General features: G+C 41.8%; 4 protein-coding genes across 6 annotated transcripts in view; 1 reads left to right on the forward strand and 3 right to left on the reverse strand.

Annotated features, from left to right (window-relative positions):
• The window catches only part of acap3a (ArfGAP with coiled-coil, ankyrin repeat and PH domains 3a), a 57,757-nt gene extending 51,999 nt beyond the window's left edge, over positions 1-5,758 (reverse strand). For both annotated transcript variants that reach the window (XM_029506021.1, XM_029506020.1), the window contains exon 1: positions 5,571-5,758. In XM_029506021.1, coding sequence (XP_029361881.1) covers positions 5,571-5,617 — 47 coding nt within the window. In that variant the 5' untranslated portion in view covers positions 5,618-5,758. The remainder of the gene's footprint in view (positions 1-5,570) is intronic.
• A 3,470-nt stretch (positions 5,759-9,228) lies between these two features.
• Positions 9,229-15,497, reverse strand: LOC115046471 (PHD and RING finger domain-containing protein 1-like). The gene is made up of 10 exons (XM_029506869.1): positions 15,254-15,497; positions 15,008-15,130; positions 14,387-14,470; positions 14,180-14,307; positions 13,837-13,928; positions 13,526-13,725; positions 12,231-12,327; positions 12,049-12,134; positions 11,599-11,698; positions 9,229-10,053 (listed from the first exon to the last, which is right to left on the reverse strand). Exons 2-8 carry the CDS (start codon positions 15,128-15,130, stop codon positions 12,103-12,105), a joined length of 756 nt encoding a protein of 251 aa, XP_029362729.1. The 5' UTR covers positions 15,254-15,497; the 3' UTR covers positions 9,229-10,053; positions 11,599-11,698; positions 12,049-12,102.
• Positions 15,498-16,152: 655 nt separating this feature from the next.
• Positions 16,153-18,074, forward strand: LOC115046532 (lysophosphatidic acid receptor 6). The gene is made up of 2 exons (XM_029506974.1): positions 16,153-16,275; positions 16,838-18,074. Exon 2 carries the CDS (start codon positions 16,944-16,946, stop codon positions 17,904-17,906), a length of 963 nt encoding a protein of 320 aa, XP_029362834.1. The 5' UTR covers positions 16,153-16,275; positions 16,838-16,943; the 3' UTR covers positions 17,907-18,074.
• Positions 16,694-26,145, reverse strand: ints11 (integrator complex subunit 11). Of its 2 annotated transcripts, XM_029506972.1 has the most exons (17): positions 25,950-26,145; positions 25,618-25,715; positions 24,916-24,989; positions 24,578-24,806; positions 24,376-24,474; positions 24,263-24,297; positions 24,029-24,167; positions 23,849-23,913; positions 23,267-23,456; positions 23,101-23,184; positions 22,928-23,017; positions 22,002-22,164; positions 21,736-21,846; positions 20,705-20,766; positions 20,382-20,524; positions 20,135-20,264; positions 16,696-18,295 (listed from the first exon to the last, which is right to left on the reverse strand). In XM_029506972.1, exons 1-17 carry the CDS (start codon positions 25,975-25,977, stop codon positions 18,230-18,232), a joined length of 1,806 nt encoding a protein of 601 aa, XP_029362832.1. In that variant the 5' UTR covers positions 25,978-26,145; the 3' UTR covers positions 16,696-18,229. The 2 variants fall into 2 exon arrangements, with proteins under 2 accessions (XP_029362833.1, XP_029362832.1); XM_029506973.1 differs by lacking the exons at positions 24,578-24,806; positions 24,916-24,989 and having other exon boundaries at positions 16,694-18,295.
• Between the last annotated feature and the right edge of the window lie 293 nt (positions 26,146-26,438).

The following is a 26,438-nucleotide window of genomic DNA, read 5'->3' on the forward strand; positions in this document are numbered from 1 at the left end:
ACAAATCTGAATTATTAAAGTAGCAGCAACCTGAGAAGCTGGAACCATCAAACGTCTCAGAATTGGTTGTCAGCTCAAAAATCGCAAAATCACAAAAGTGAACAGCTTTTTTTTTTTTTTTTTTTTCTCTCAACCCAAAGTTGAGTGAGTCACAAAGGGCAGCAAACGAATTCATGTGCTGCTGCAGCGATGCCACCAGCCAACAAATCATGTTCTCCAGATGTAAAGGGAGCATTCTTACTTTGAACAAACTAAAAGAAAGTCAAAATCGTCATCACCATCGCTGTGTTTATTTTGCGGTAAAATGAAATGTGCCACGAGCACCTAAAGTAGTGACTCATCTCACAGTCATGAAATCTGCCAGAAACAGCTGCTTCCTTTATTTTTTGGTGGAGCTGAATATTCATACATTTTTTCATTACTCTAATGTAACTGAAGTTCACAGAAGAAAATGGAAATATTCAAGAACAGCACAGATGCCTTTAAAGTGGAGTTCTGCAGGTATCTGCTGCTGACGTCACCGCCTCGGCTCAACAGACGGCACAGATTCAGGATGGAAGGAGGTCAGTCTGAAGTAGAGCAACAAGGCCACGCAGCTGGAGAGGCAGATGCTGCAGAATACACACAACACAAACACAAACACAAACCTCCTGAGCGCACGAAGACGACGAAACACAACCGCGAGCCAATAAGGTCTCACTTCAGAGACTGACGGGAATTTAAGATGGACGGTATTAATGAGCGGGAACAACAACAACAACAACAACAAAAAAAAAGATCAGGAATCAAGGACCCTGCTTGGAAGTCAACCTGCTTTTATTTGGCGTCACCTGAAATATGCATGATGAAAAAATAGAAACTAAGAATTCCCCGACGCGAAACGAGTGCTGCACTTTTCAGGCTCGTGAACATTTTGGAAGAACGGAGCTCAAACTGGCCGTGAGAAGCTGCCCAGTTCGGACAGAGTCCAGCCGCCAAGATTCGATCTCAACCGCAGCTGGACGTCAACTGGACGTTCGATGGGTCCAGCTTCTCGTTGGCACGGATCTGCTGCGTTTTTCTTTCCTGATACAAACGATTCATCTCTGGCCACGTTAATGTGCATTCTTCGGCATTTTCTCACATTTCATCAACTAAACTTTGAAATCAATTCTGCTGTTTAAATATCTGAGGCCAAACTACACAAAGGAGTTGCTCAACATCTGCTTTCCCACCTTGTTCATTTCACTGAGCATCAGTTCGTTCATTGGCTCTTCGACTTTCCGCCGTCTGAGCTTACTGAACTCCTCATTATGTGTTTGATTTTCCTCCGAACAGGCATATTTAATTCACCCCTACGGGACAAGACATTACACCAGATGCTTGGCATTCCTTCATACCAGCCCCCCCCCTTCCTCAGCCTGTCATCTGACTTTGAGTCACAGATCCATCCATCCAGTGTTGCTCTCACAGACACACAAGCAGCGAGCGCCACAGTTCATCGGCCTTGGGGACATCCCCCCGCCTGTCGGGGCGCAGAGTCAATGACAAGCCCGTCACCATGAAGGCAGGCTTCGCCCCGGCTCCCCTCCCCAAGCTGCTCACATGGGAGGCCAGGAGGGTTCGGGGGATTTGGAGGGGTGGAGCATTCAGACGCAGAGAAAAGAGTCTGTCTCTCAGCGGAAGCGAGACGCTCTCCGGACAATAGTCACATTCTGCTGTGGGGCTGTTAGGACACTATAAAATCCCGCCAGACGGCAAAAGAGGCCATTGACGAAATGTCAAATATACTGAAGCCGCTCCTTTCGCCCTCCGGTCAGTTTGGAGCGTTTAATCGTGTAAAACGCAGCCACGAGGCTGAGAAATAAAAGTCAGACTGCGGTTTGACCCTCGCAGTGTTTATGAAGTTTGGAAGTTATTCCTTTTCGCTGGCTCAACCTGAAATTACATTGTGATGACAGATTTAACAAAATCCAGAAGCCACTTTTCTTTTTTTTTTGAGCTTTTTTTCCCTTAGAAATGACATTAATTAATGGAAGCGAGTCTGAGCTGAGTGGATATTACAGCTTCAGAGCCCAGACAACTCTTCTCCGCCATGTTGCTTGTCGTTGTCGTGCTGGTTTGTTGTATTTATTGTGCTTTCCTTCACATCGTCACAATCGGAGGAGCCAGGGGCAGCAACAGTTTGGCACTTTTGCTTAAAATGATCTTTTATGATAAAAACTGCTGTTGATTTGAGTTTGACTTTTCCAAGCTAAATATTCGCTGCTGATAGGACAAACAGTTTATCGACTGATCATAGAAATAAGGCACATCAAGCGAATGAAATTATCATTATTGGCATATTTTATTAAGTCCAATAGCAGTTTCTGGTTGCTAAAGTTGCAGCTAAGCCCCTTTGTTCTCATCATCCTCTGACAGCATGTGAGCCCAACCTCAAATTAACACGTCAGTGGAGAGAAAACAGCTCAAACGTTGGGCGTTTGCCAGTGTTGTGCCGGAACAAACACAAAAACACAAACGTTCCTGCGGAGCTCTCTCTCTCTCTCTCTCTCTCTCTCTCTCTTTCAGAAACAGATGTGGGGAGCATCACCAGTCGTGATCTGACATCTGTCCGACTCGGAGTATCCATAGAGACTAAACAAACAGTTTGTTCTGGGGCTCTGGTTACTCGTCGTGTCACTGAGAAGTGCTTAAACAGCAGCTTTTAAGGGAGCGGAGAAATTAACTGTGCCCATCTTTTGTGAGAGCATGATGATGGATCATTAAACAGCCAGAGCTGGAGGTCATAAACAGAGAATCCTGGGATATGTCAGAGGTAATAGCGCAGAACTGATTTCCTGCATGATTTTACATGTGTGGGAAGCGGTGTGTCACGCCAATCCTCCTCGTGAAAGGCTTTGATTTTTCCTGCTGCTGCTTCCCTTCCAGTCATCCACCTCCAGACTTGTTACATAACACTTCATACTGTAGCTGTGCTTTCAGCTCCACAAGGAGAGCCGCGTGAAATGTTCTCTGAAAACACTGCTGCAGACTTTCAGAAGTGTCTTCTAGTCATTTAAACATGTTGGGCTGCAGATAAAGAGGCTCGCAGCAGATGCAGCTTCTAACTTCAGCGAATGGGGAACATCTTTTTCAAGGAGGAGGAGGAAGCTAATCCTGACTGCACATCCACAGCTCCAGCCAGATAGGAGACATTCTCAATCAGCCATGAGAGAAAAGAATCTTTAAAAATAAACAATGAAAGAAACAGTGCAGCATTTCAGGGCTGTAAATAATGAGCTAGGTGACTCTTTAGCATGCAGCTTGTCTCGCTGCGCTGCTTAGCATGTGAAACAAGGAAGGAGAAGGTTCGTGCAAATAGCCTTCGCTCAGCTCTTCCTGAGATGTGCCTTGTTCTCCGTCTCCAGATGGCAGTCATTAAGGTGCTGCTGCCAAGTCTGGAAGTCTTTGATTTGGGAGCAGAGATTTTCATCTCCGGGAGCACACAAGTGCAGCGTCAGGGAGGAACTGAGCGTATTGACTGAAGTTCAAGGTGCTTTAAATTTTAACGCCACTTTGATGCTCCTGCTCAAACGCAGCTCTTTAACAGCTGTGGACAGAAGTTACTAAAGCTTGATTAAGGTTGTGTTGGTTAAAAGAGCAGCGTAAAAACTGGTGGCCCGAGACCTTTTCTCTGCCTGAAGCCTTGCAGGAAAAGCAGTTTTGCAGTTGGAGCCACTTGAGATGTTTCGGATGCCTGCGAGTTGTGAGCAGAGCCAACGAAGGATCGTTTCCTCTTCGCAGACAGTTTCATTTAAAGTGTTTAATGCCCATTATTACAAAAAAAAACAAAAACAAAGAGGTTGGAGGAGCAACAGCTTGTGACAGGAAGGCTGGGTGGAAAAGTGAGAGAGCCAGGCCCAAACCACCCCCCCCCGCCCCCCCCAGGGGTCAGCAGGTCACGCTGTGGTCGTACTGGGCAGCTTCCAGGTGTGAATGTGTTCACGCTGTTGCTGAAGTTTCCTCTTTAATAATGCATACAAATCTTCCGGCTGCATTTATCTCCTCTTGACAAATGAGAGAAACGCCACTGAGATTATTTAACACGGCCTTGTTTTTTTTTTTTTTTTGTGCAGAGACCATGACAGACGACGACCCCCGGCTCAGACTCTCCGAGGAGCAGAGCACCGGGTTTAGATGTGGGTGTCGAAAAATTCCTGTCTTATTTGTGTAACCTTTGTGTGGTGTGCGGCAGCCAGAAGCTTTGACGTTCAGTTTCCTCCGATCGGGCGTTTCAACCCGTCCGTTTCTGATGATCAGATCATCCATTGATCGCATCAGTCTTTTCATCGGTTTGTTTTAGCTGCTAAACGTTGAGGAGTTGAAGCTTTTGTGGACTGAATATCTGAATATAAAACGAGAAAACTGCATCCTACCAGCAGCTGGTATAAAATAACTAGTTTAATTTTGAAGAAACTGGATGAAAATGCCCAGCGTGTGTACATAAACACCACGACTGCAGTGTAGTTACATGACGGGCCCTTTGAGCTGCGGCTCACTCCGGAGCGTTTTGTTTAATTAATTGTGGGTTCGTTCTCTCACCATCTTGTCCACTGAGTGTTTGTTTTAAAGCGAAACGTTCACAGAACTTTCCCCTCCGAGAATCGCCGCCTCGACGTGGTGGAAAGGGGGTTTGTTGGTCTCAGGCGAAACTGGCCCCACGGGGGGCAGAGACCAGGCCGAGAGCCAGAGAGTCCAGAGACAAAAAGATGAGAGACACCTCGGAGAAGGGAGACCGGGGGCCCTGACCCGTGTGACCTCAGGGGTCAGGCTCAGCCCAGGCAGAGCCCGCATGGAGCCGCCAACATGATGTAGACTTTCCAATCCAACAATTACGCCGAGCTAAATTGAAACTATTAAAAAATAACCAGCAAATCCTCACATCTGGAGAATTTGGAGCCACCAAAACATTTTAGCACCATAGCTGATTTATCAGGAGAGTTTCCGGTTCGTTTTCTGCTAATTCAATTGTGAGGGATTAACTGATCAGTCACGTCAGCTCTTCTGGTGTTTGATTTCTCATTGACTGGAGGAACTAAAGCCGTCACACCGCAGCGAGGAGAGATTAACGCATTTGTACAACTGGATGAAAGTCAAATACGTTCAAGGCGCTTCAATTTGATCTAATGAGAATAAATGCACTTTGTTCGGCGCTGCAGGAAAACAGACCCGGATCTCCTGAACAACACGTGGCTGAGCTGGTTGATTAAAAACCAACAAACAAACAAATAAACAAACAAACGAGGTGATCCCAGCAGCTGCACGTGACAACACATCTCTCATCTTCATCATCATCATCATCATCATCATCAGACCCGGAGACCTTCAAATCTGACCGATGCTCCACTATAATCCAGAATTTATCGCATCTTTGTATGAAACGCGTTGAGATTTTAGTGCAACGTGTCGCAACATGCGGAGAGACCCGCAAAACAGGAGCCCCGCAGCGGGACCTGGACCGGGACCTGGACCGGGACCTGGACTGGACCCGCACCGGACCCGGAGGAGTCCGGCAGCAGCTGAAACAGGTTTAGAGTTTCGGGTCTTACCTGAACCGGGGTGAATCTTTAATGCAGTCTTCAAAATCCACCGTCATTTTCTCAGGCTGGGTGAAGTTTGCTGATTTAATGATGATAATAAAATGCGGATTTCATCTCCTGCGGGGGTTTGAAGGGGGAGCTGATAATATCCGACACGGCACACTGGTCCGGGTCCTGGTCCTGGTCCTGGTCCTGGTCCTGGTGCTGGTCCTGCAGCGGATCTCTCTCTTCTGAGAGTCTGAAGCAGATTCACTCAGTACTGGACACCGCGCTGCGTTCACTGGCCCCTCCTAAACTCGGAGGTTTGAGCTCCCTCACTGCAGCCTTTACGGGCTGTGCACCGCCATGATTGTAGTTTTGTATCAACCCTGAGTTTTGTGTGATAACACATTAGAATTGTGTCCTTTAACACACATTTTCTTTAATCTTCTCTGCTATTATTTATCATTTCATCCGCTGCTGTTATTGTTATTTTTTCTTCCTCCTTTTAAATTAGTGCTTCTATAATCCTTTAATGACAGTGAGGGCTTTTTTAATATATAACTGAATATCACAAACACAAAAATGAAACATTCACCTCAGGATGACCAACGTCTGTTTGTCAGGATGGTTCAGATGCCAGCGTTACAGAAATCTGAGAGGACATCAAAAACATTCAAAGTGCCAGTGACGGACAGGAGCTGAGCCATTTGACCTTTCTCCACTATGAAGACCCAAAAAGAAGACAACAACAACAACACTACACAAACCATGAATGTCATTCGCATGCCTAGGAGAGTGAAACAAACACAAACACGGGAACACAACATCAGGAAGCCTGATCACGTTTTCATTTTGTAATTTGAAGCTTTTCTCGTCATTAATTGGTGGATTTTTGGCAGAAGATAAATTGTGGGTCAAAAAGGTGAAATGTTTGCCCCCTTGTGGTTACTCCTGCCATGAAGTTGGGGCCTGTACTGATTATCCTGTTTATTCCCTGTTGTGTCGATATGATGAAGGTATTTCACGCTCTTCTGTGTTTTAAGTCAGGCTCTCAATGAGCCATAATAAACCACCCACTCCTCTTGGCGCCTGGTTCTCCCTATAGTCAGATTCATATCGCTCATCTTACATCACGCTTTTGACACTGTATGGTATGTTTTCCCCATCAGATCATCATTTTTTTTACTGATTTGCATCTGTTTAATCGCTTTATTCCAAAACATTTAGAAGAAACATTTGCTCGTTCAAAACCCCTCCTGCTGTGTCGCACGTCTTTTTCCGTGCTGCAGTTAAATAAAGGCGTCTTATGTGCATCCATTTCCTAAGCGAGGCTATTATTAATTCACAGGAAAGAGGAAAGCTTGAAGAAAGAGTGCCTGCTTGGGATTTCACCGCAGGTTATCATAGAGCGCCATTGTTCCTTCCTGTCCGGGGCTTTAAAAAGACTGCAGCTCAGGCCTTGAATGGAGATGATCTCATTGACTCTCAGCAGAGGAGTTTAAATGCCTCCGTCATTCACTGAAATCTCAGAGGGAAGGTAAAGACCTGAGCCGCTTTCATTTTTAAGCACACTGTCAGGCAGCCACCGCGTTGGAGGGTGACGCCAGTTGGTCTCCATATCTACTGAATGAATACATTTTGGGAAGACATTCATAGTAACCTGTTCTCAAAGTCAAGACATTTCACGGTCCCCATGGATGGAAATTACTGACTTTGAGGAGCCAGGATCAGCACGAGGTTGGCATTTTCTGCTTTGGAGTAAAACGTCTGGAACAGTGTTGACACTCAGAGCCAGCACTAATATCTGCCTAACATCAGCTTCTCAACGGTGTCATGGCGAGCAGACAACAGACAACATCAAACGCAGCATCACGTGGCCGCAGGCAGATGTTATGTCTTTTATTTGGCCACATTATTTCTGCAGCCAACGAGATAATGCTTTCGCCCTGTGTCTGTTTGTGTGCTGGTGGGATTGTTATGACCTTAGTGGAAAGATGGGAAATAAGCCAACGAAGAACACATAAAATTTGGAGGAAGGGCCAGAACACTTATGATGAATTAGAAATCTGGTTTATATTGTCTGAGATCGGCCTTGGCTTAAGACTGCACTCTGAACGGCTTCTAATAATTCATCTTCATTCACTCGGTCCTGTTTCTGTTCTGCTGATGGTCAAAATTGAATCATCCAGGACCATGGGGGAAAAGTCTGCGGGCGCTTCATCAATATAGTTGGCCTTGATCATTTTCGCTTCTTGCAAAGATGTCCTCCTCTGCTTTGTGGACTAAGACAGATATTTCTCAGTCTTTCGGTCCGCCCAGTTCCTTTTACTAATCTGACATCAAAGCACAGCGTGCTTCTTGATGAAGTTGTCGAGTCAGCACTTGGCTGAACTAATAGCGCACGCTGCTGGAGAAATTTATGAGCAAACTGTTCTGTAAGATATGAACAGATACACTAAGCTGTCATCGATGTCATTACAGCAGAGTGTCTGATAGGTTGGAGCTTGTTAAATCTGCTTTTGACCGATTGGGTATTTAATTAACTAATTATCTGAGCAAATCTTCTTGACTATAGTTCTTGTTTCTCTGCCACTTTTGTGCTTTTTTTTATAAATTATTTTCATCTGAAAATGTTTGATCATTTAGCATTTTGCAGTAATAAACCAGTCAGCATCTGTAAAGCTCTCTAACTTAGACCCAATATAATGTTTTTATCACCTTAAATGTGAGTCAGGAAATGATTCAATTATCTGGTTGAAGAGCTAACTATTTCACCAAAGTATTTCATAAACAGATATACTCAGTCCTCAGAAGATGAAACCTTATATATCTGCAGACCGGCCAACTTTTCCTTTATAATTCTATCATAAGGCTGACATTTCTGCTTTTTAATTAAATATCTTGAAAATTCTTTGTGTGAAGCTGACCTGCTGCTAACTGTAGCTTTTTATTTAACACTGATGTAAAAGCAATATAAATCTAAGTCCACACAACAAAGCAAATAAATGTAGATCTGTGTCCCAAAACTAGTAAGTGAAGATTTGGGAGGAGAGTTGTGGAGGGGTGTTGGTCAGATTATGACTGTAAGATGATTTACAGCAGAGGCAGCTAACGATCATATCAGTAATGGACTGCTCTTCATCCGACTCCTGCTGCTTTTGTTCCCAAACACTGTGACATCCAGCAGGAGCAAGGCCGAGGCTTCCCCGCCTTAATGCAGCAACACACACACACACACACAAACACACACACACACACAGGCAGGGAGGGAGGGGGGCTGTCGACTCCCATTTTTTCTCCCATGGCAGACACAAGCACAACTACAGTGTGGAATCACTGGGAGAGATGCATGGGTCTCTGGACGGGTGACCTACTTTTGCCCCTCTCTTTGGTCTGCTGGAGACAGCCGGAGAGTTGCACTGCTGAGCACGCTGCTTGTAATGTCTCCCCCCCTTCCCCTTGAGCTCAGGTGCAAAGCTCCAGCAGCCGCCGCCAACAAGGCGTGTACAGAAGCCGGATGCATGTTTATTATGCTCGACACACTTCTCGACACCAACATACTCCAAATTGTATTCCCAAATCTATTTTAAATTCATTTTAATCTTGCAATAAGACTGATGGAGTCAGAGTGGAGGAGATGGTGTTTGTGTTCAGAGTGGATTTAAACAGTGAATGGAAACTGGGATCATCAGAATACTGTATTTGTCTTGTGACAAAAGTTTGTAGAAGTGAACAGTCATGGTGGAAGCCTCACACTTCTCTTAGATAATACAGCAAATAAAAAGCAGAGGGAAAAAGTCATCGAGGATCATCTCATTCCACATAAAAACTCCAAAAATGAACCAGACAAAATGGCTAACACCCCATGTGCTTCACCAAAAAGACGTTCTCCCAGGAGGATTTGTCGCTTCTTCAGATAAGTCTCGGCGAACTCCAGCCTCACCTTTTTCTTTGCAGTAGAAAAAGCCGGATCAGACCAAAGAAGAGCTTTTAGGAAAAACACATCAAACATGGGCGAAGCCTCACAGATGTTTTGGAGTTGCTTTGCTACTTGTGACACTACTGATCTAATGTCCAAAGATTTACACAGCCAGAGCTGTTTTCAGCTGCTGAACTAAGTTGGTCAGCTGCTGTCTGTTATGATGATACCAACAAGAAAGATTTACTGTTACTCAAATCAAGAAAGCTATTGAGAAGTATTTCTGCAAATCTCAAACGCGCTGCAGATGACTGTCACTTCTGCTTCTATCATGTGTTGGTAAAGTTAATTTTTCACTCACTGTGGAGTCACACCACTGTTACCTTATTGTTGTTTAGCATGTGAGTCTTGAAGAACATACAGTACTGATAAACAGACTCTGTGGAAGAGTTGACCTTGGCTCCATTGTGCGTTAATCGGGTTAGGGTAAACCTAATTGCCGAAGGAGTCACAGGCTTTAGAGGCCGCAGGCCCCGGCTCCTTATCCACTGGAGAGCTCCTCAAAAGGCTGCTGTTCCTGTCGGTGTATTCCTGTGAGGGAGACAGTGGCACGATCACATAAAGTGGGAAAGGGTGAGTGCTGGGTCAGAGCGGGGAAAGACACAAAGGAGAGTTGTTTTGTAGCAAGGAAAGGTTATTTATACATACAGAGAAAAGTCAGAACGGTGACATAGAAATCATTAAATCAAAATGATTGAATATGCAGCAGTCTGGATAAGTCAGGAAGCCTGTTTCCCTGTGTCAGCAAGACCGGTATCAAATATTCAGATAACCATAAAACAATCTAAATCCTCGCCACATGATATGAGGACAACACGGATCGGGGTCACGCAGGGTCACACCATTTGACTGCTGACATCGAGGGTATCATCTATCAGCAAAAGCAGCTGAATGCTCAGAAAAATGTTTTGACAAATGCCATATCAGTGTTCACCCACATGCAGCCTGTTAAGGCAGCTCCTTGTTTTTGACCTAATATGGTGAAGACGACGATGTGCATTGGACAAAGTGAGAAATTGAATCAAATAACAGCATTAGACTGATTAAAGGACGTTTTTTGGATTCGTCTTCTGGAGATCATGAATTTCACGGCAGCCCATCTGACAGTTTGCTGAGAAATTTCGGTAGAGATCAAAGTGACGGATGTACTTGAGTTATTAGCTGCTTGCATGGCTAAGAACAGAAATTAAAAAAAAACTCAGACCTTGAAATTTTAAAATCACAAAATGAAAACAGACAGAAAGAGAAAACAAAGAGGCCATTGGGTTTATTCAACACTTTAAATGGCTGATAAGGGGAAAAACAAGTGGAGGGGATTATTAATAATGCAAAGAAGTATATTCTAGTCCTCAAGTGATCGAATGAGAATAAACCAACAAACCAGTGACTCGGTGCTCTGTTGTTTACACTGAGATTCACAATGTCTGAGCTGGGTCATTTTGTACAATTCAACTCTTCTGCTCAGCAAACACGTCTGGCCAATTAAGGTGAACGTTTGTTTTTCTGCGCACATTGTTTTGGGATGGAAAGTAGGGCAAGATGAGCTGCAGGCTTGTTACGTCCCCGCTCACTGAATCATAACACAAGCGCGCACACACCCTCAAAGACAAAGACACAGACACTAATAACTAGACACACATGCACAAATCATCAGAGGCTTAATAAATATGAGCTATAGTGACTTCAGCACTGTGCAGGAGTGGGTTAAGAAAGTGTGGAAGCTTTTATGTGACATACAGAACCGTGATTTAAGACATCAGAGGATGGATTTAACGTTAGACTATGAAGAACGACTCATCTAAGTGTGTGTGACTGAGACAGTCCTTTTGTGATTCAACTGTACGACATCCTGAGAAATCTCTGAGGCTGGTGTTGCTAGGTGATGGCTGAGTGGTCTTGTAAGAAGCGGGCTGAAGGAGTCCTGCCGACGATCACAGAAGCTGCTTCCTGTTTGAAGTCTAAGACTCTGATTGTCTGACACCTCAGTTGCCTCATGTAATTCTTTTGGCTGGAGTCTGCCTGCCTTTTATGTCGACCCGCATCAGGTATTTTAGATTGAAACAAAAGAAAACTCACTCCGTCATGATGCCATGGCATCCAGAGGATGAATCCTGACGGCTTTCGTTGGGCAGCTGAGGGTGAATATTGTTGGACGGGCTGCAGCATTCTGGACCATCTGTAAGGGTTTCGCAGATGAGAGAGAATCAAAGCCTGGATCAGAGGAATACCTGGTTATCAAACATGACACCCAGGTTCCACATCCTATTGTGACACACACAGGTTGTTTTTGACTGTTTTTAAAGGTTTTGAGAGTAATTAACATATGAAAAATCAGCGGCCCCCTTCTTCAAATAAAGTAAAAATTAATTAATTAATTAATTAAAATAACAGTCACCAGCAATTTCTACACTTCACAGACAACAAAAATCGAAAGAGGACAGTTCCTGCAGGCTCGTGATCAGTTCCTTCACATGACTTTCAACACAATGCTGCCCTCCTGTGGTCATCTGTGATGTGATAACTTACTAAGACGCAGCAGCAGCGATGACTCTTCCAGTTTCCTCTCAGCAGCAGCTCAGGTTAGACCCTTTTTCTTTTCTGTGTATTCAACTCTGTGAAATACGCAAAACCAGATCATTATGAAACAAGGAAACAGGGTTCAGACACCTGAAGCTGCTGGGAAGTGAAGTGACCAACAGGTAACTTACCAGCTGAAGTTCTGCTCCCATCAGCGTGATGAGGTGCAGATGCTTCTGCTGTTATGACTGGAGGCCTTGACGCTCTCAACAGGTATTTTGGGACATGCTGAAGAAGAACAACCAAACAGTCATTATAAGTCAAAGCACTAAACACCAATGTTACGAAGGCTTATCTTAGACACATCATAGTAAAAGCTCAGTGGTTCATTTACAACACAATTTTAAGTACACACGCTGAATGACAAGATATAGAATAAAAACTAAAGCTTTTAATTCCCACCATCTTTTCTCTTTATCCTTTACAGAGATACAGGTTCCAAACAATCTGACACAATCTTTTTTTCTTCTGTTTGCAACAAAAGCTGTTCATTAAAATGCAATGCCTCTTCTTCTTTATCAGGTTTTCTTTCATTAAATAAATGGAAATTTCCACAGCCCAGTCACCATCTTGGGGGGAAAAAAAAGTGAAATTATACATGGAAAGAATAAAGTGGAAAAAAAATCTGACTATATGATCATTCATGAAACAGTCATAGGTGAGACCATAACTTAACCATAAACCATAACTTAAAACAACACATAAAAAACAGCAACAGGTGCTATACACTGATGATGATCAGTGAGAAAACAAAACCCCAACTAAGGTGCAGCGTTATTTGCCTTGAGGTTTAAAAAAAACCCAAAACTAACGCTATTTCAAGTCATACAGAGAGCTATGAAGAAAGTGATATTAGTGTCTCGAGTAAAGCCACAAACCTACAGTTTTAATCAAGCAGCAGCAGTTACCCATACAGATAGCAGCTCACCTTGCTCACCCTTAAGCAACCATTGTGTGAACATATCTGCAGATAATCTACCGAAATAGTACTGATTAACAGTGCACATTGAAAGAGGGGCTCTGCGGAGCAGGAAATGTGGTCAAGTGTTGCTACACTGAAACAGGTCTGTCTTGCACACGTTGAAACTTCAGATGTTCCATTCTTATGATGAGAGCTTTCTGCTGTTTGAGAAGTAAAGGAGGACTAATGTCTATCATGATTTCATTTTATTGGACTAATGAAAAACTGGGCTAAGAGGAGGCAATATTATCAACTACCATCATACTGGGAAACATTCTGAAATATTACTGTGCTTTGACTGTATTGATTGTAGTACTATCTTAAATAATAATACACTTACAGATGATATTGTGTATGTTCCAAGATGAGTTGGTCACTAAAATATAATACCAGCGGTAGATTGTGACACAGAGTGGAACCATCTTGGTAATTAAAAATAATATTTCTGTCTAAACTTAAACTGACCAAAGTGGTTTGAGGGCAGGGATTAGGATTACTGCTGGTTCTGCTCTGGACCCTCACGCTCCGTCGTCGTTCAGTTGACCATCTGGGTTGATTTATGGTCGAGGGTCGAAGGCGACTGCTGGTAGATGGCGTGTCATCGATTTCAGCTAAGAGGTCTGTTAGTTCTCCGTCGCTGATCTCTTCCTCCACCATGGACTCATCTGTGTAAAAACAATTTCACAAAATCAAAGATGTCATGAAATTCCTATGCTTCTCCACATTTCTTTTCACCTAAAAAATAAACCAAACGTGTAATGAATGCACAACTTTACCTGTATGATGAGGAATTCTTGCACACTCAGGACAAATCCAGTCACCTTCAGGGAGCGACTTCAATGGTGGTGTCAAGCAGTTCATATGACACCTGTACACAGACAGCACAATGAATGACTGTTCTGTGATGAAGTTTAACTTATGTAAATGTTGATAACATTACATCATGTCTAGGTATTTCCATACAAAAGAAATGGAAAAAGCGTACAAGTTTTTGTACGACTTTTGCACCCAAGCTACTGTTGCTATACAGCTCATCAAAGACAAGTGGGTTGAATGACAATAAAAATTCTGTTGACACAAAGAAAACAACATAAAAAGGTAAATTTCTTGATGCCATACCCTGAATCACATTGTATGCACACTAGCAGCCGGTGCCTGCGGTCGCTCCGGCCACATTCCTCACAGATAACGGCATTGCTCGCCTCCCCTTCATCATCACCATCTTGTTTTGGTGTCCTCACTTTGATCTGCAGCAGCACAAACGGTTCAGCTAACAGCGTTGTCCGCATGTTTCCAAATACAGAGAGAAATGTTGCGAATAATCACCTTCTTCTGAATGCACCCGCCTGGACGCCGTCTCTGATGGATGAAGGTAAAACTGATCCGATCCACCGGACATGTGTTGGCTGTCTGAGGTTTAGGACAAAACAGCAAAAAGTTTCAGTTACAACAAAATATTTTCCCGTGGTTTTCATTCAGCTAATAAACTTTAAACAAGTTCTACACAGGTCCTCTGATGAATTAAATTCATTTTGTGATCAGTATTCCTTTTTCTTGACTCACTATACTCACTGATTTTAACCCAAAACATATGATTTTAATGAGCACCCAAGTCATTAGACCCCACCTAGGAGCTGGTGTTGTAAACCAGCTTCAGCCATCAACACATGTGCAGCACATTGGAGTAATAATAATAATATTTCAATTGGTCAACCATTCATTTCACTTCAGAAGCAAATAAACTGTTTCTCCAATGTCCTAAATTATAATCAGAATATTTCTATGTTTTGGTTGACATCCCTTTGGACTCATTTAACAGTTTTTAAGTTTCTTGGCGTTGAAAAAAAAAAAACAACCCAACAACTTGAATCAATAATGATGAACTAATTCATTAGTCTGCATCTAAAACCCATAACTCTTTTACTGTCCATGTTGAATACAGTTTACCTGGGACCACAGCAGAATACACTGAAGGCAGAAGACATGCAGGCAGTTTTCCGGAGAGGCCACAGTCTGCTGCTCGAACAGACTCAGACAGATGAGACATCTCTCTGCACACGGTTTCTCCATCTGGTACAAAAAAAAAAAACCTTTTAACATAAAACTGAGTCAGGAAAGAATATCAAATCTACGCTTTGGTTTAGCCACGGTTGATAAAATCAGCTAAAACAAACAAACAAAAAAAAAACTAACATGAAGTTTCGTTTCCTGAGTTAGCTAGTTAGCTTAGCCGGTGGCTAACAAGATGAAACTTGGTCAAACTACGCCGGTAAAAGTGACTCAGCTCAGTGTGTTTCAGCTTAAAAGTAGTTTTTTAAGGGGGTCATATCCAGCTGGTGTTTCATTATATAAAATATACTGAAGTGTTTTAATCCTCTTAGCAGCTCTAAACAAACATTTCTGTCGCTTTTTAATTTACTCCGCAACGGTCCGGAGACACTTCCGGTCTGGTTCCTTCAGAATAAAGGTGTCCAAAACACAAGTCTTGCTGAGATGTACAGCATGTGTCCTCTCTGAGGAGCTCCTTTCTCTCTCCACTGCTACATCTATTTATTCATTTGTTTATCTGTTTAAACATTTAAATTTAGCTAAAATGCCGTGAGTTGTCATTTCACTGGAAGACCTTTGCTGTGAAATGAATGGGCCAGTTTATACTCCTGACATTGTGAAATGTTATTGTTGACAATTGTTTCCACATGAGAGTGTTTCGTTTGCATTTCATTGAAGAGTTACATCTTTCTTTGTTTGTACAAGTATGTCTTAACTCCAAAGATCATGCACTTGTCATAAACACTCACGTGGAAGTAATAATCCAATGTAGCAGCCCTGCATTTAGAGGTAATGATCCAATTACATGTGTAATTTCTGTGGTACTGTGCTGAATTATATTGGTGTTTTTGTCATTGATCATAAAAAAAAACAACACTTGTCGACATAGAGAAATATAATTGCATTCATCATTATACTGCAATGAGCAGTAAACTCCTGGCAGAATCTATTGCTCCAGTCTTACCTCTACACCTACATCACACTAACAGGAAATTGTGAAACCACAGCAACCAGCAGCGTGGTATATTCTCAGTTTAACCTGAGAAGAGCAACACAATAGCAGCTGTACAAAGACCTTTGTGAAGCAACTTTCTCTCAAAGAGAAAGCTGTTCAAACTTTGGTGTAACTTTCTGCATTTGGAGATTAAGATTCCCTGTGGCACTCAGTAAGTGATTTCTTTTTTGTCAAAATACTGCTATATGTATTTACTCTGTGTGGTCTGGGTTTAGTTTGTGGTGACATTTCACAATGACCTCATTAATCTATTATGTAACATTATTATAATTAAAAAATGTGGAAGACATTAAGTACAAATGGTTCAAATTCAGTTGTATTGAAAATCTAGCAGTAAGAAAAAGAATACTCAATATATCAAGACCACTGGATGAAATTAAACATTGTTAGTTTGGTTTGTTTGCTGAATTTCATTTCACTCTTTTTAAAATAACCTCTGAAACTAGTGGAAATAAAATATATTGAATCAAAGTTGAAAAAAAGAAACCCATCATGGTTTATTACTCTTGTTTACAAAAAATGAAAAAAACAAAAACAAACAAAAAACAGATTAATGAAGTCAGTTTTGAAATCAAAACTCGTGCTAAAAAACAGAATCAGAGAATGCCTTTAGATGTTTATTGTCATATAAATGAGCTGAGACGATTACATTTGGAAACTGTAGTGAAGTTAAAGTGGAAAAACTGAGTGGGAACATTTTTTTGTTGCTACAGTTACAGACAGAGAGAATCTCTGATGCAGCAGCGCGAACAAGATTCAGCCAACGCTTTCATTTGACTACAGTGACACAGGCCCTCAAAAATAATCTCATTTCCCAAAATGAACGTGACAGCTGTGAACTGCAGCGCTCCCGCTGTGGAGTATCAGTACTACTTTTTCCCACTGGTCTACATCCCAGCTTTAATTATCGGCCTGCCTGGAAATCTGGTTGCTCTCTTTGTCTTCTTGAAGATCACTCCTCGCACAGCCTTCAGCGTGTACATCAGCAATCTGGCTCTGGCAGACGTCATCATGCTGTGCATTTTACCCTTCAGGATCCACTACCACATCAACAGAAACAACTGGGTCTTTGGTGATGTCACCTGCTGCATCACAGGGACTCTGTTCTACGCCAACATGTACATGAACATCTGTTTCATGACTTGTATCTGCGTGGATCGCTACATGGCCATTGTGCATCCACACAACTATCAGAGGCTGCAGAGCTGCTGGTGGTCTCTGGTTGTCTGTGTGGTGCTCTGGTGTGTTGCAGCAGTGGCTGTGGTGGTCTTTGTCCTCATGGGACCTTTGGAAACCAACAAGGATGAGTCCAGGAGACGCAGCTGTTTCGAGAACTTCACCAAGGAGGAGTGGGAAGGGCGTCTGGGGGGGTACAGCATGCTGTGTCTGATCTTCGGCTCCCTGCTGCCATCCATCATCATCTTAGTGTGTTACCCGCTGGCTGCCAGACGCATCTCCATGATAAAGAGTAAAATGGCCCAAAGGGCCGTGAAGGTCATTTACACCATCCTGGCGATCACGCTGCTGTGTTTCCTGCCCAACCACTTGGCGTACCTGCTGCACCTCCTTCGACGCATGGATGTCATCAAGAGCTGCACCTCCGTCAATGTCATCTATCACGCCAGACGAGTCACCATGGCCCTCGTCATCCTCAACACGTGCCTGGACCCTGTGCTTTACTATGTCACCACAAGCCACTGCAGATGGAGGCAATTAAGGATGACATGGCTGTATGGACACATCAGGAGGAGCAGGGGTATTTATTTTATAGAAAAGAACTGAGGGAACTGAGATTGATGTCTGTACATGCCTCATGTAAATTTAACTCTGTATATGTTTCCTTTTTACTGTATATGTAACTGGAGCCTTGTAAAAATCTGACTTTTCTTGAAAATTGTTTATTCAAAACAGTCATTTTATGTCAAAATAAAGGGGACAAGTCAAAATACAGGGTTTGTTATTCTTCTTTGAGTCGTGCAGTTTAGTTTATAAATGAGTCTTTGAAAGAGTCTACCATGTCCCCATAAAAAAAAAAAAAAAATGGAGTGAGTAGTTTGTAGCTTCCAGAAATCCTGGATCTGGAAAATGGCAGAAAAAAAGAGATCTCAGCAGAGTCCGGAAGGAAGCCCCTTTTTCAACAGAGTTGAAAGGAAACTCCCCAGATCTTCATCCTGATGAAAAAAAGAAACCGGAACAAAACGTTGCATGTTAACAAGAACAATCAATATATATACTGACAGAAGAAATCAGCAGTATGGCGCCAGTGAGACAGGCAGCTGTCGTACCTGCTCTGGTCGTTTGCATGTATTTTGTGTTATTTATTGTCATCTGTAGCCTCTTTGCATAACCTGCACTGTCTCTAACCACCTACACTAGACAGTCTCGTTATTTGACAGCGACCACAGCGATCACAATGAATCCAAACTTAAATTAACTGGCATAAAAAAGTACATAATATAATAAAGAATCAATATATAATGCATCTATTTTCTTGTATAAATTGTATTGGGACCTCCACCATGTATCAAGTAACACCTTGGTGAGACGAACAATATATATATATAATATAAAATATATAATTAAAAAAAAAAAAATAAAAGAAGAAGGTGAAATCTGAGAAGATGGAAGAATGTTTGTGTTTGGCACAGTATTTCTCACACTGATAACACATTTATGCCACTTTGCATTTCACCACATAGCACTCTCTTCCTGCCATGAAAACCCTAACCCTAACCCTTCTGTTTTTACAACAATAAATAAAATATATGGTTTTACATGGAATACTCAAACTTACTCAAAGTTTACAAAAGAAAAGAAACTCTTAACACTGTTACTTAAGTCCTGACTGACAATATCTTATCCTCAATCTTTGTCAGACATAACCACAAGACAGAGACAAACATCTATTTCTTGCTGTTTATTTTGTGCATGGAACACATGAGGCCACAGAGAGCAGCCCCGTTCCATTACAGGGCGGCTGACTTCTACAGGCAGGTTTCCACAGCTTTCACACTGTCCCTGTCATCGCCCCTACTCTCATACTGTCCACCCACACTGGTGCTTTCGCTGTTCGAGCTGATCAGGTATACTCGGGACTGTGTGGGCAGCACGAAACGTTTTAAATAGATGGCGTGGTCAGACACACATCTACCTAGAGAAAAAAAACCACTTGTGTGCTGTGGCTAAAAGAATCTAGAAGGGGGAATACTGTAATTTTGAATATCTGTTATCATGGCCATGACTCACCTCTCCACCTCTGCAATGTGTTTTACCTTAAGGTGCAATGTGAAATGAATGGGAAGAGGTGTGACCACACCAGACCTTGTTGCATCAGGTTTTTGTGGTACTTCTTTTCTGTAACTTTAAATCACATTTGAAAACTTCCCAGTGTAGACATATCCACCTCTAAAGTTTAAACTGGAGAAATCCCTGGGCTAGACAATATCATGAGGAAACTGCTTTGTCTCCTATTACATGTTTGTTTCCATTTTATCTTTTAATTTGAGGAATGTGAAATCTAATCTCTATGTTTCTCGTGTTTTTATCTGCTGCCTGTCACAGGAAACAAGTCACATACTTCCTGTCATCACGATTTAGATGCATTAAGTCTGCTTTGACCACACTTTTGCTTTTTCTTTTTAGTAAACATGTATAAAATGACTTATACATTCTTAATGTCAAGTGTTCACTTTTTATTTTTAGAGACGTTTCTTTTATGTGTATAAAATTAGGCGAATGAAAAACTTACTGTTGCAGTTTCTATGTTTTTATTACCATAACTTTTCAGTTTATTCTATAGTGCATGCATAGTATAACAGTTTTTATTGTCTTTAACTATCCTATTGTGTTTTTATTGTTTGTTCTTCTGGTGCCTTAAAGCAAAAGTAATCCTGTGGGACAATAAAGATACGAAACTAACTGAACTTTAAACAAGTTTTTTTTCCCCCGAAGCTTTTAAAGAGACCATTATGAGGCTACGGTAAAATGGACTCAGACGATGATAATTTTACCTGGTAACTCCAGGAGAGCAGCAGGACCTTAGTGTTGGGGTCCTCAGCGGAGGAGGAGACTTTGATGACAATGGACTCCACCATGACTGTGCCGTCAGGGAGGTGTTGGATGGTGTAACCTTTTAACACGCTAGAGAAAAGCAAAGGCAATGTTTTTTTTTTCCCCCTGATCAGCTTTGCAAACCAGAAAATACTCTTGTGGTTTATAAGAAGACAGTATATTAGTTTCCTGTGGCAGCACTCTCACCTCTTCAGGTGTGTGTATATTCTGTGGAGCGTGTCAGGGTCACTGTGAGGGTCCTGAAGCTGCACGCGGCAAGTGAAGCGCAGCTGATGCTCATTGAGGCCAAGCTCCTTCAGAGCCTGCTCTGACGACACCAGCTTCAGACTCTGTGCTCGTGGAAAGAGGGCGAGGGGGTAAATCGGCATGTGTCAGTCATGACAGATCAGGGAAACCGCAGTAGAATGCATCTGGTCATCTATTAAAGGCTCACAAAAGTATTTTAAATATTTTAAAAAAAATTGTGACATATTGGACTGACATCTCGTTAAATGTTTTTGATAACTCACGTTTTCTTTCATGATCAGGGTTCCATGCATGGTGCGAGGTTTTTTTGGATCAGGCAGAGGTCCTTCAACACAAGGTGGTGGAAAACATACATAAACAAGCAGATAAATACAAAATACAGATTAAAAACTGGACCAAAAAAAAAAAGGAGTCTTGGTAGTAAATCGTGTGGATCCAAAATCACTGAAACATTATAGTTGCAACAGTTTTTTGTACTAAGCAGCCATTTTATTTGCTACTTTATTAGCTAACTATTCTGCCATGAATTAGAATTTTCACATAATTTTCTAATGTCCAGAATTAAAAAAAAAAAAACAAAACAAAACAAAATTGTTTATCTCTACAGCTGTAGTTCAGCGTGTTTTTTTCCTGGACTGAATTTTTTCAGTCCAGGAACACTTTTCCTCCATCATGGTTGGAAATTGAGGGAGAAAGTTGGTCAACATGTTGAAATGTTTTTTGTTGTGCTAGTTGCTAAGGTTAATTTGTTAAGCAATCTACAACTGTTAGACTTGGGCGTGTAACAATCAAATAATTTTCATTTCCCTTCAGTCTAACAGAATTTAAATTTAGCTAATTTGAGTTGAAGCAAAAATACTTAAGCGATGACATTGTGTGAGTATAAGGTAACAGAGAGAGGCTCATTCAACCCATCCCCACAGGAATCACGCTCAAGTCCAAAGTCTAAACAACGAGCAAAATAGAAAAGTTCAGACAACGGACCAAAGGGCTGAGTTAATACAGAAAACTGATGTTGTTCTGTTCTGACACTGAGCATAATTCCTTATCTTCTCGGGGTTTTAGAGTCCTCCGGCCTCACACAAGAGTCATTTTGACAACCAACCTGGTTCGTGACATTTAAGTAACACGGTGCGGGATAACTAGCTGCATGAAGCCTGATGCACAAGAACATCAATCAAATCGACAAATCAAAATGTCAAGGCAAACAGGCATGCTCCTGGAACATAAACCATGTGGGCATCCTTTCTTTAAGGCAAATATCACTTCCTGCCATCTTTAAGTAGACACTTACCTCCAAGAGCCATCTCCCTCTTTAGCAGATTGAGTGAGATATCTACAGGCACGCTTGGGTTTGTTGTCACAGTTACTGTCTCTCCATTAGCTGGCATGTAACAGTCTATGCCTGTTATTTAAAAAGACAAATATTAACATGACTGGAAACTCACTTGTTCCAACTGTAATGTGGAAATATTGCCAATATTTTAATATGTTAATGTTTGATTAATTAAGGAGCTTAACATTATGGTTTTGTGTTTTCCGACTTGTTGCTGCACTTACTGAACTCTTGTTCAATCTTGCCCTTGAGGAACTCCATTTTCACTGCCTCCCCGTGCACCAGGACCATGTTACGAGGCTCTGCCATACGAATTAGCTGCATGATGCCTTTTGCATCTGCATGGGCACTGAAGGACATGTACTCCACCTGTAGCTTCACATCCAACTGTAACAATCACAGAAAGAGTAAAAGTTAAGTGAGTTTTTTTTTTTGTAATATGAATCTCATTGACAATTTAATGTCTTTTTACTTATTTTCAAAGGAATGGGTTGATGTAAATAGTGACAGTGGAGAGAATCAGACAACAGAGTATGGCCTGGATAAGAAAACTGATGCAGCTCTGTTCTCTGCTCTGTTGGAAACACTTGTCTCTGTCCAAATTTATAGTTTTATCTGTATAGACTATATATGTCAGTCAAAATAAGGTGACGCCTAAAACCACTGTGTTCAGTGAAGATTCAAGTCAGTACAAAACAAAGCCAATCAGCAAGCTAGAGTTGCTGTTCGGTATGCTCCTTCAGCTAACCGGCTTAATACAGTGGGGGACAGATGTGTCAGTCTATGGCAGATGGTAGATCAATGCTTCAACTGTGCCACGTCTTGCAGCATTTTTAGGTTATTGTGGCTGATTCTGATATCTATAAATGCAAAGGTGAGTGTGGAACTCCACATTCAAGCTGTAACAGCAGCTGAATGCACCGTCTAAGAAATGCACATGAGTAAATACACTTTTTTCCCAAATCGTTTATCTCTTCCCTAAAAGATTCTCAGCATTACCATACAGAGCCAAATGGAAGATGAGAGAAATAAGGATTAATGACGTTTAGACCATAAATTATGTGACTTAAAGAATTTATCAAGCCATAAAATAAAGTGTGAACCTATAACTCATTAAAGAGGTATTTTGGGGAGGAAAAAAAAATCTTACCGTTGCTCTCCCTTCCATCTCCAGTTTCCTCTGACCATTTAAAATCTTATGACCAATTGTTCCTTGGACACAATAGCCAGGCATGATTACCTGAGAAAAGAAAATTAGCTTCATGTATCAAGTATCGTTATATTAAGAGACCTTACTTTTCCTTACCATCAAACCAGACTCACCATGTTCTTTTCATTGCCAGCCCACTTCTTGAAGATTTGCAAAGACTGACCAGCATGCAGCATCCCTGGTGTGGCAAACACCACCTGAAAAGGTGCATGTTGTTGTAGCAGTTAAGTGCTATTTGGATTTTGAATTATAAACTTCTTAAATAAAGACCAAATTTACCATAGGTCCAGGATTATCAGCATAGGAGCGATCAAAAGCCTTGATGTGTTTAAATTCAAACATGTTTCTCTGCACAAACGTTTTTCGAATCTTCTGGTTGGTCCATGTGATGAAAAGTTTGTAGTAATGATTGGCTTTCTCTGTCAGTCCAGTGGAGAAGTAAATTGGAGCCTTTAGGTTCATCCGCTCCCTGTGTGGTGAAAGGAGGAAATTAGTATCTGTCCACCAGAAAAACATCATATGCCACCTTTGTTCTAATAAACCTCACAAATTTAACCCAGTTTTAGGGATTATTGGCCTTTATGCATTCTAATCACATGTACATACTTCTAGTTGAAAGGAGGTTTTATTTAATTTAATAATTAGTAACCAGAAAACAGTTTAGCCTTTATCTGAAGTTAATCAGGCAGTGAGCAGGCTGTTATCTCCACACATCAGTGACTTTGCCCTCTCATTTCCTGGTTCAACTGAGGCTTGCCCACATTCACAAATCCATAGTGTATATTTGATAAAGTAAAGTTTCAGTGAATTTTGTCCCTGAGATTTATATTGAATTAAAAAAAAAAAAAAAAGTAATCCTACCAAAATGTTTCCAGCAGGATGCAGAGCTCCTGTGCTCTTCCAAGAGCAAAAACTGGGATCAAAACCTAAAAAAAGAAAATAAGAACATAAAAAATATTACAATTTTGTCACCATGACACTGCATAAGAAGGAGAGAACACCGAACCTCAAGCCCAACAGAGTAATATAACTGCATTTTACCTTTCCCCCTCTTTCTATGGATTCATGCACTTTCTTCAAGAAGTCCCTCTCTCTGCATCTCTTCGAGTCACGGATGGTGGTGGCATACGTAGATTCTGAAATGAGGATATCTGGACGGCACTTATCGATCCATGCAGCGCTACAGATGTATAACAGAAGGATGAAAACATTGTGCAGTCTGTCACAGGAATGCACCTCAGCAGATTATCGATAAATACAGCAAATGTCACCTACCCTAAATGCCTGTCAGGCGTCATGTTATAGTCCCCCTGAAAAATGAAATGCGATTATCCTTGGATTTTGGCTACCACATTCACTGAAGCTAACAGAGTGCAGACTATACTCACAGTATAGACCACAGACTCTGATCCCACTTTGATGTGCACCATGGCAGCTCCCAGGACATGGCCTGCATAGTACGCCTTGATCTCCAGCTCATCATCCACCTGCCAGAAGCACAAAAAAACTGCTCGATTTGCCATCAAAAGAGACAAGCAGCTGGTTCTGGGATGATTAACAGACACATCAAAAATCATACGAGCTCTGCACCTGGACAGTTTGATGGAGGTTCAAAGGTATCACTTTTTTCATGCAATCCTTGATCATCTGCGAGGTGAAGAAGTTGGTTTCCCCCTTTTTGTCCACTGTGATCTTCCGGAAGTCCTCCAGTAAAATGGGGCAGATAGCCTTGGTGGGATGGGTCATGTAGATGGGTCCATCATAGCCCACCATCTCACTCATGTAAGGCAGAGCGCCACAGTGGTCCAAGTGGAAATGACTGAGAGAGGAACAAGTGCAGCCATGGAGTAATACGATTTCCTTTACAGATGTGGATGAAATGGAAATGGTGCACTATATTGTTGCTTTTCAGACAATATCAAACAAACCTGATGATCAAACAGTCCAAAAAGTCTGTCAAACGTCCATTCTGGGTTATGTAGGAAAAGTCTGGGAATCGTCTCTAGAATGACAATACAGTTAAATTGGGATCATTGTGTAAATGACCTGTATCATAAAAAATTACTCACACTTTGATATGAAATAAAGATCCCCTTTAGTAAGAAAAGAAATGAGATTCAGTTTGATCCCCAGTGAGCCTGTAATTCATGATTATCATTAATTATTGCGTGATTCACAGTTTCCAAGTCCAAGAACAACCCAAAGGTATTTAATTAACAATGACACAAAGCAGAGAACCCCCAAGAGACTGTTTGGATTCATTCATGCATTCATTCATTCATCTTCTACCACTGCTGGAGCCAATCCCAGCTCACATGGGCAGAGGGCAGGGTCACCCTGGTCAGGTTGGCAGTCCATCGCAGGGCCAACACACAGACACAGACAGAGACCAACAACCACTCACTCACCACACACTGGTGGAGGGAAACTGGAGTACCCGGAGGAAACCCACGCAAGCACATACAAACGTACATACAAACTTTGCACAAAAATGTTCAGATCAGAGGACAAAGTGGTGTGGTGGATGAGGGGTCATGAATCTTAGTGCTCCACGACAGACAGAATCTAACATCTACAGAGGCATTCATAGAGACAGTATAACCATAGGCATGATTGGCTGCTTTTCTTACATCATCATTGTATCCCATATGCATCCCACAGTCTAACATGATGTTTTTGCCTCCAATGGAGACGAGGATGCAGCTGCGGCCGACATCCTGTCCAGCACCTTGGAGAGGGAAAGTCAAACTGTGACAAAGCTTAACAGCACACACACATAAACACAAACACCGAGCCACTCCAACTCAAAGTGGTGAAACGTACACAATTTAGAGCCAAAATGAGTGAAAATTAAACCTAAAAAGCGGCTGAATAGTTTTAAATTGATTTAGTTGGGAGTTAAAAAAAAAAAAAAACAACGCAAGTAGCTTAGGAGCTGCTAGCTAGCGCTAAAGTTACTCACCCAGCGGAGTGACTTTTATTTCCGGCATGTTTTATTTGTTACTGTTTTTTTTTTTTTTCTTTTAGAAAATAGTAAATAACGACTACATAACCAGAACGACCACACCGCGTGCGGCGAACAACCCGTTTCAACAAAAAGAGTATTTATTGCCTAACTTGCATAAACCTGTATACATATGTGGTGTTAGCAGCATTAAGATAACTTCCGGTTATCTTCTTCTTCGTGTTCTATTGGCGCCTATTGTTCTAACACCGCCCCCTCTCAGCCGAGTTTAATAAAGACGGTTAAATAAAATAAACTCTCTTCATTTATCTCTTTATTGATTTAATTTATGAAATTATTAAAGTCCTAGATTTTTTTTCTATACTTCCGGGTATTTCCAAAGCATTCTTTTAATTATTTTAATTAATGGGGGTGGGGTTTCCCCCCCTGTTTTCTTCATATGTACATCTGGCACGAAAAACAAATGAACAAACAAAAAACCCCGCA

This window comes from Echeneis naucrates, chromosome 7, assembly GCF_900963305.1.
Source record: "Echeneis naucrates chromosome 7, fEcheNa1.1, whole genome shotgun sequence".
In the NCBI taxonomy this organism is placed as follows: Eukaryota; Metazoa; Chordata; class Actinopteri; order Carangiformes; family Echeneidae; genus Echeneis; species Echeneis naucrates.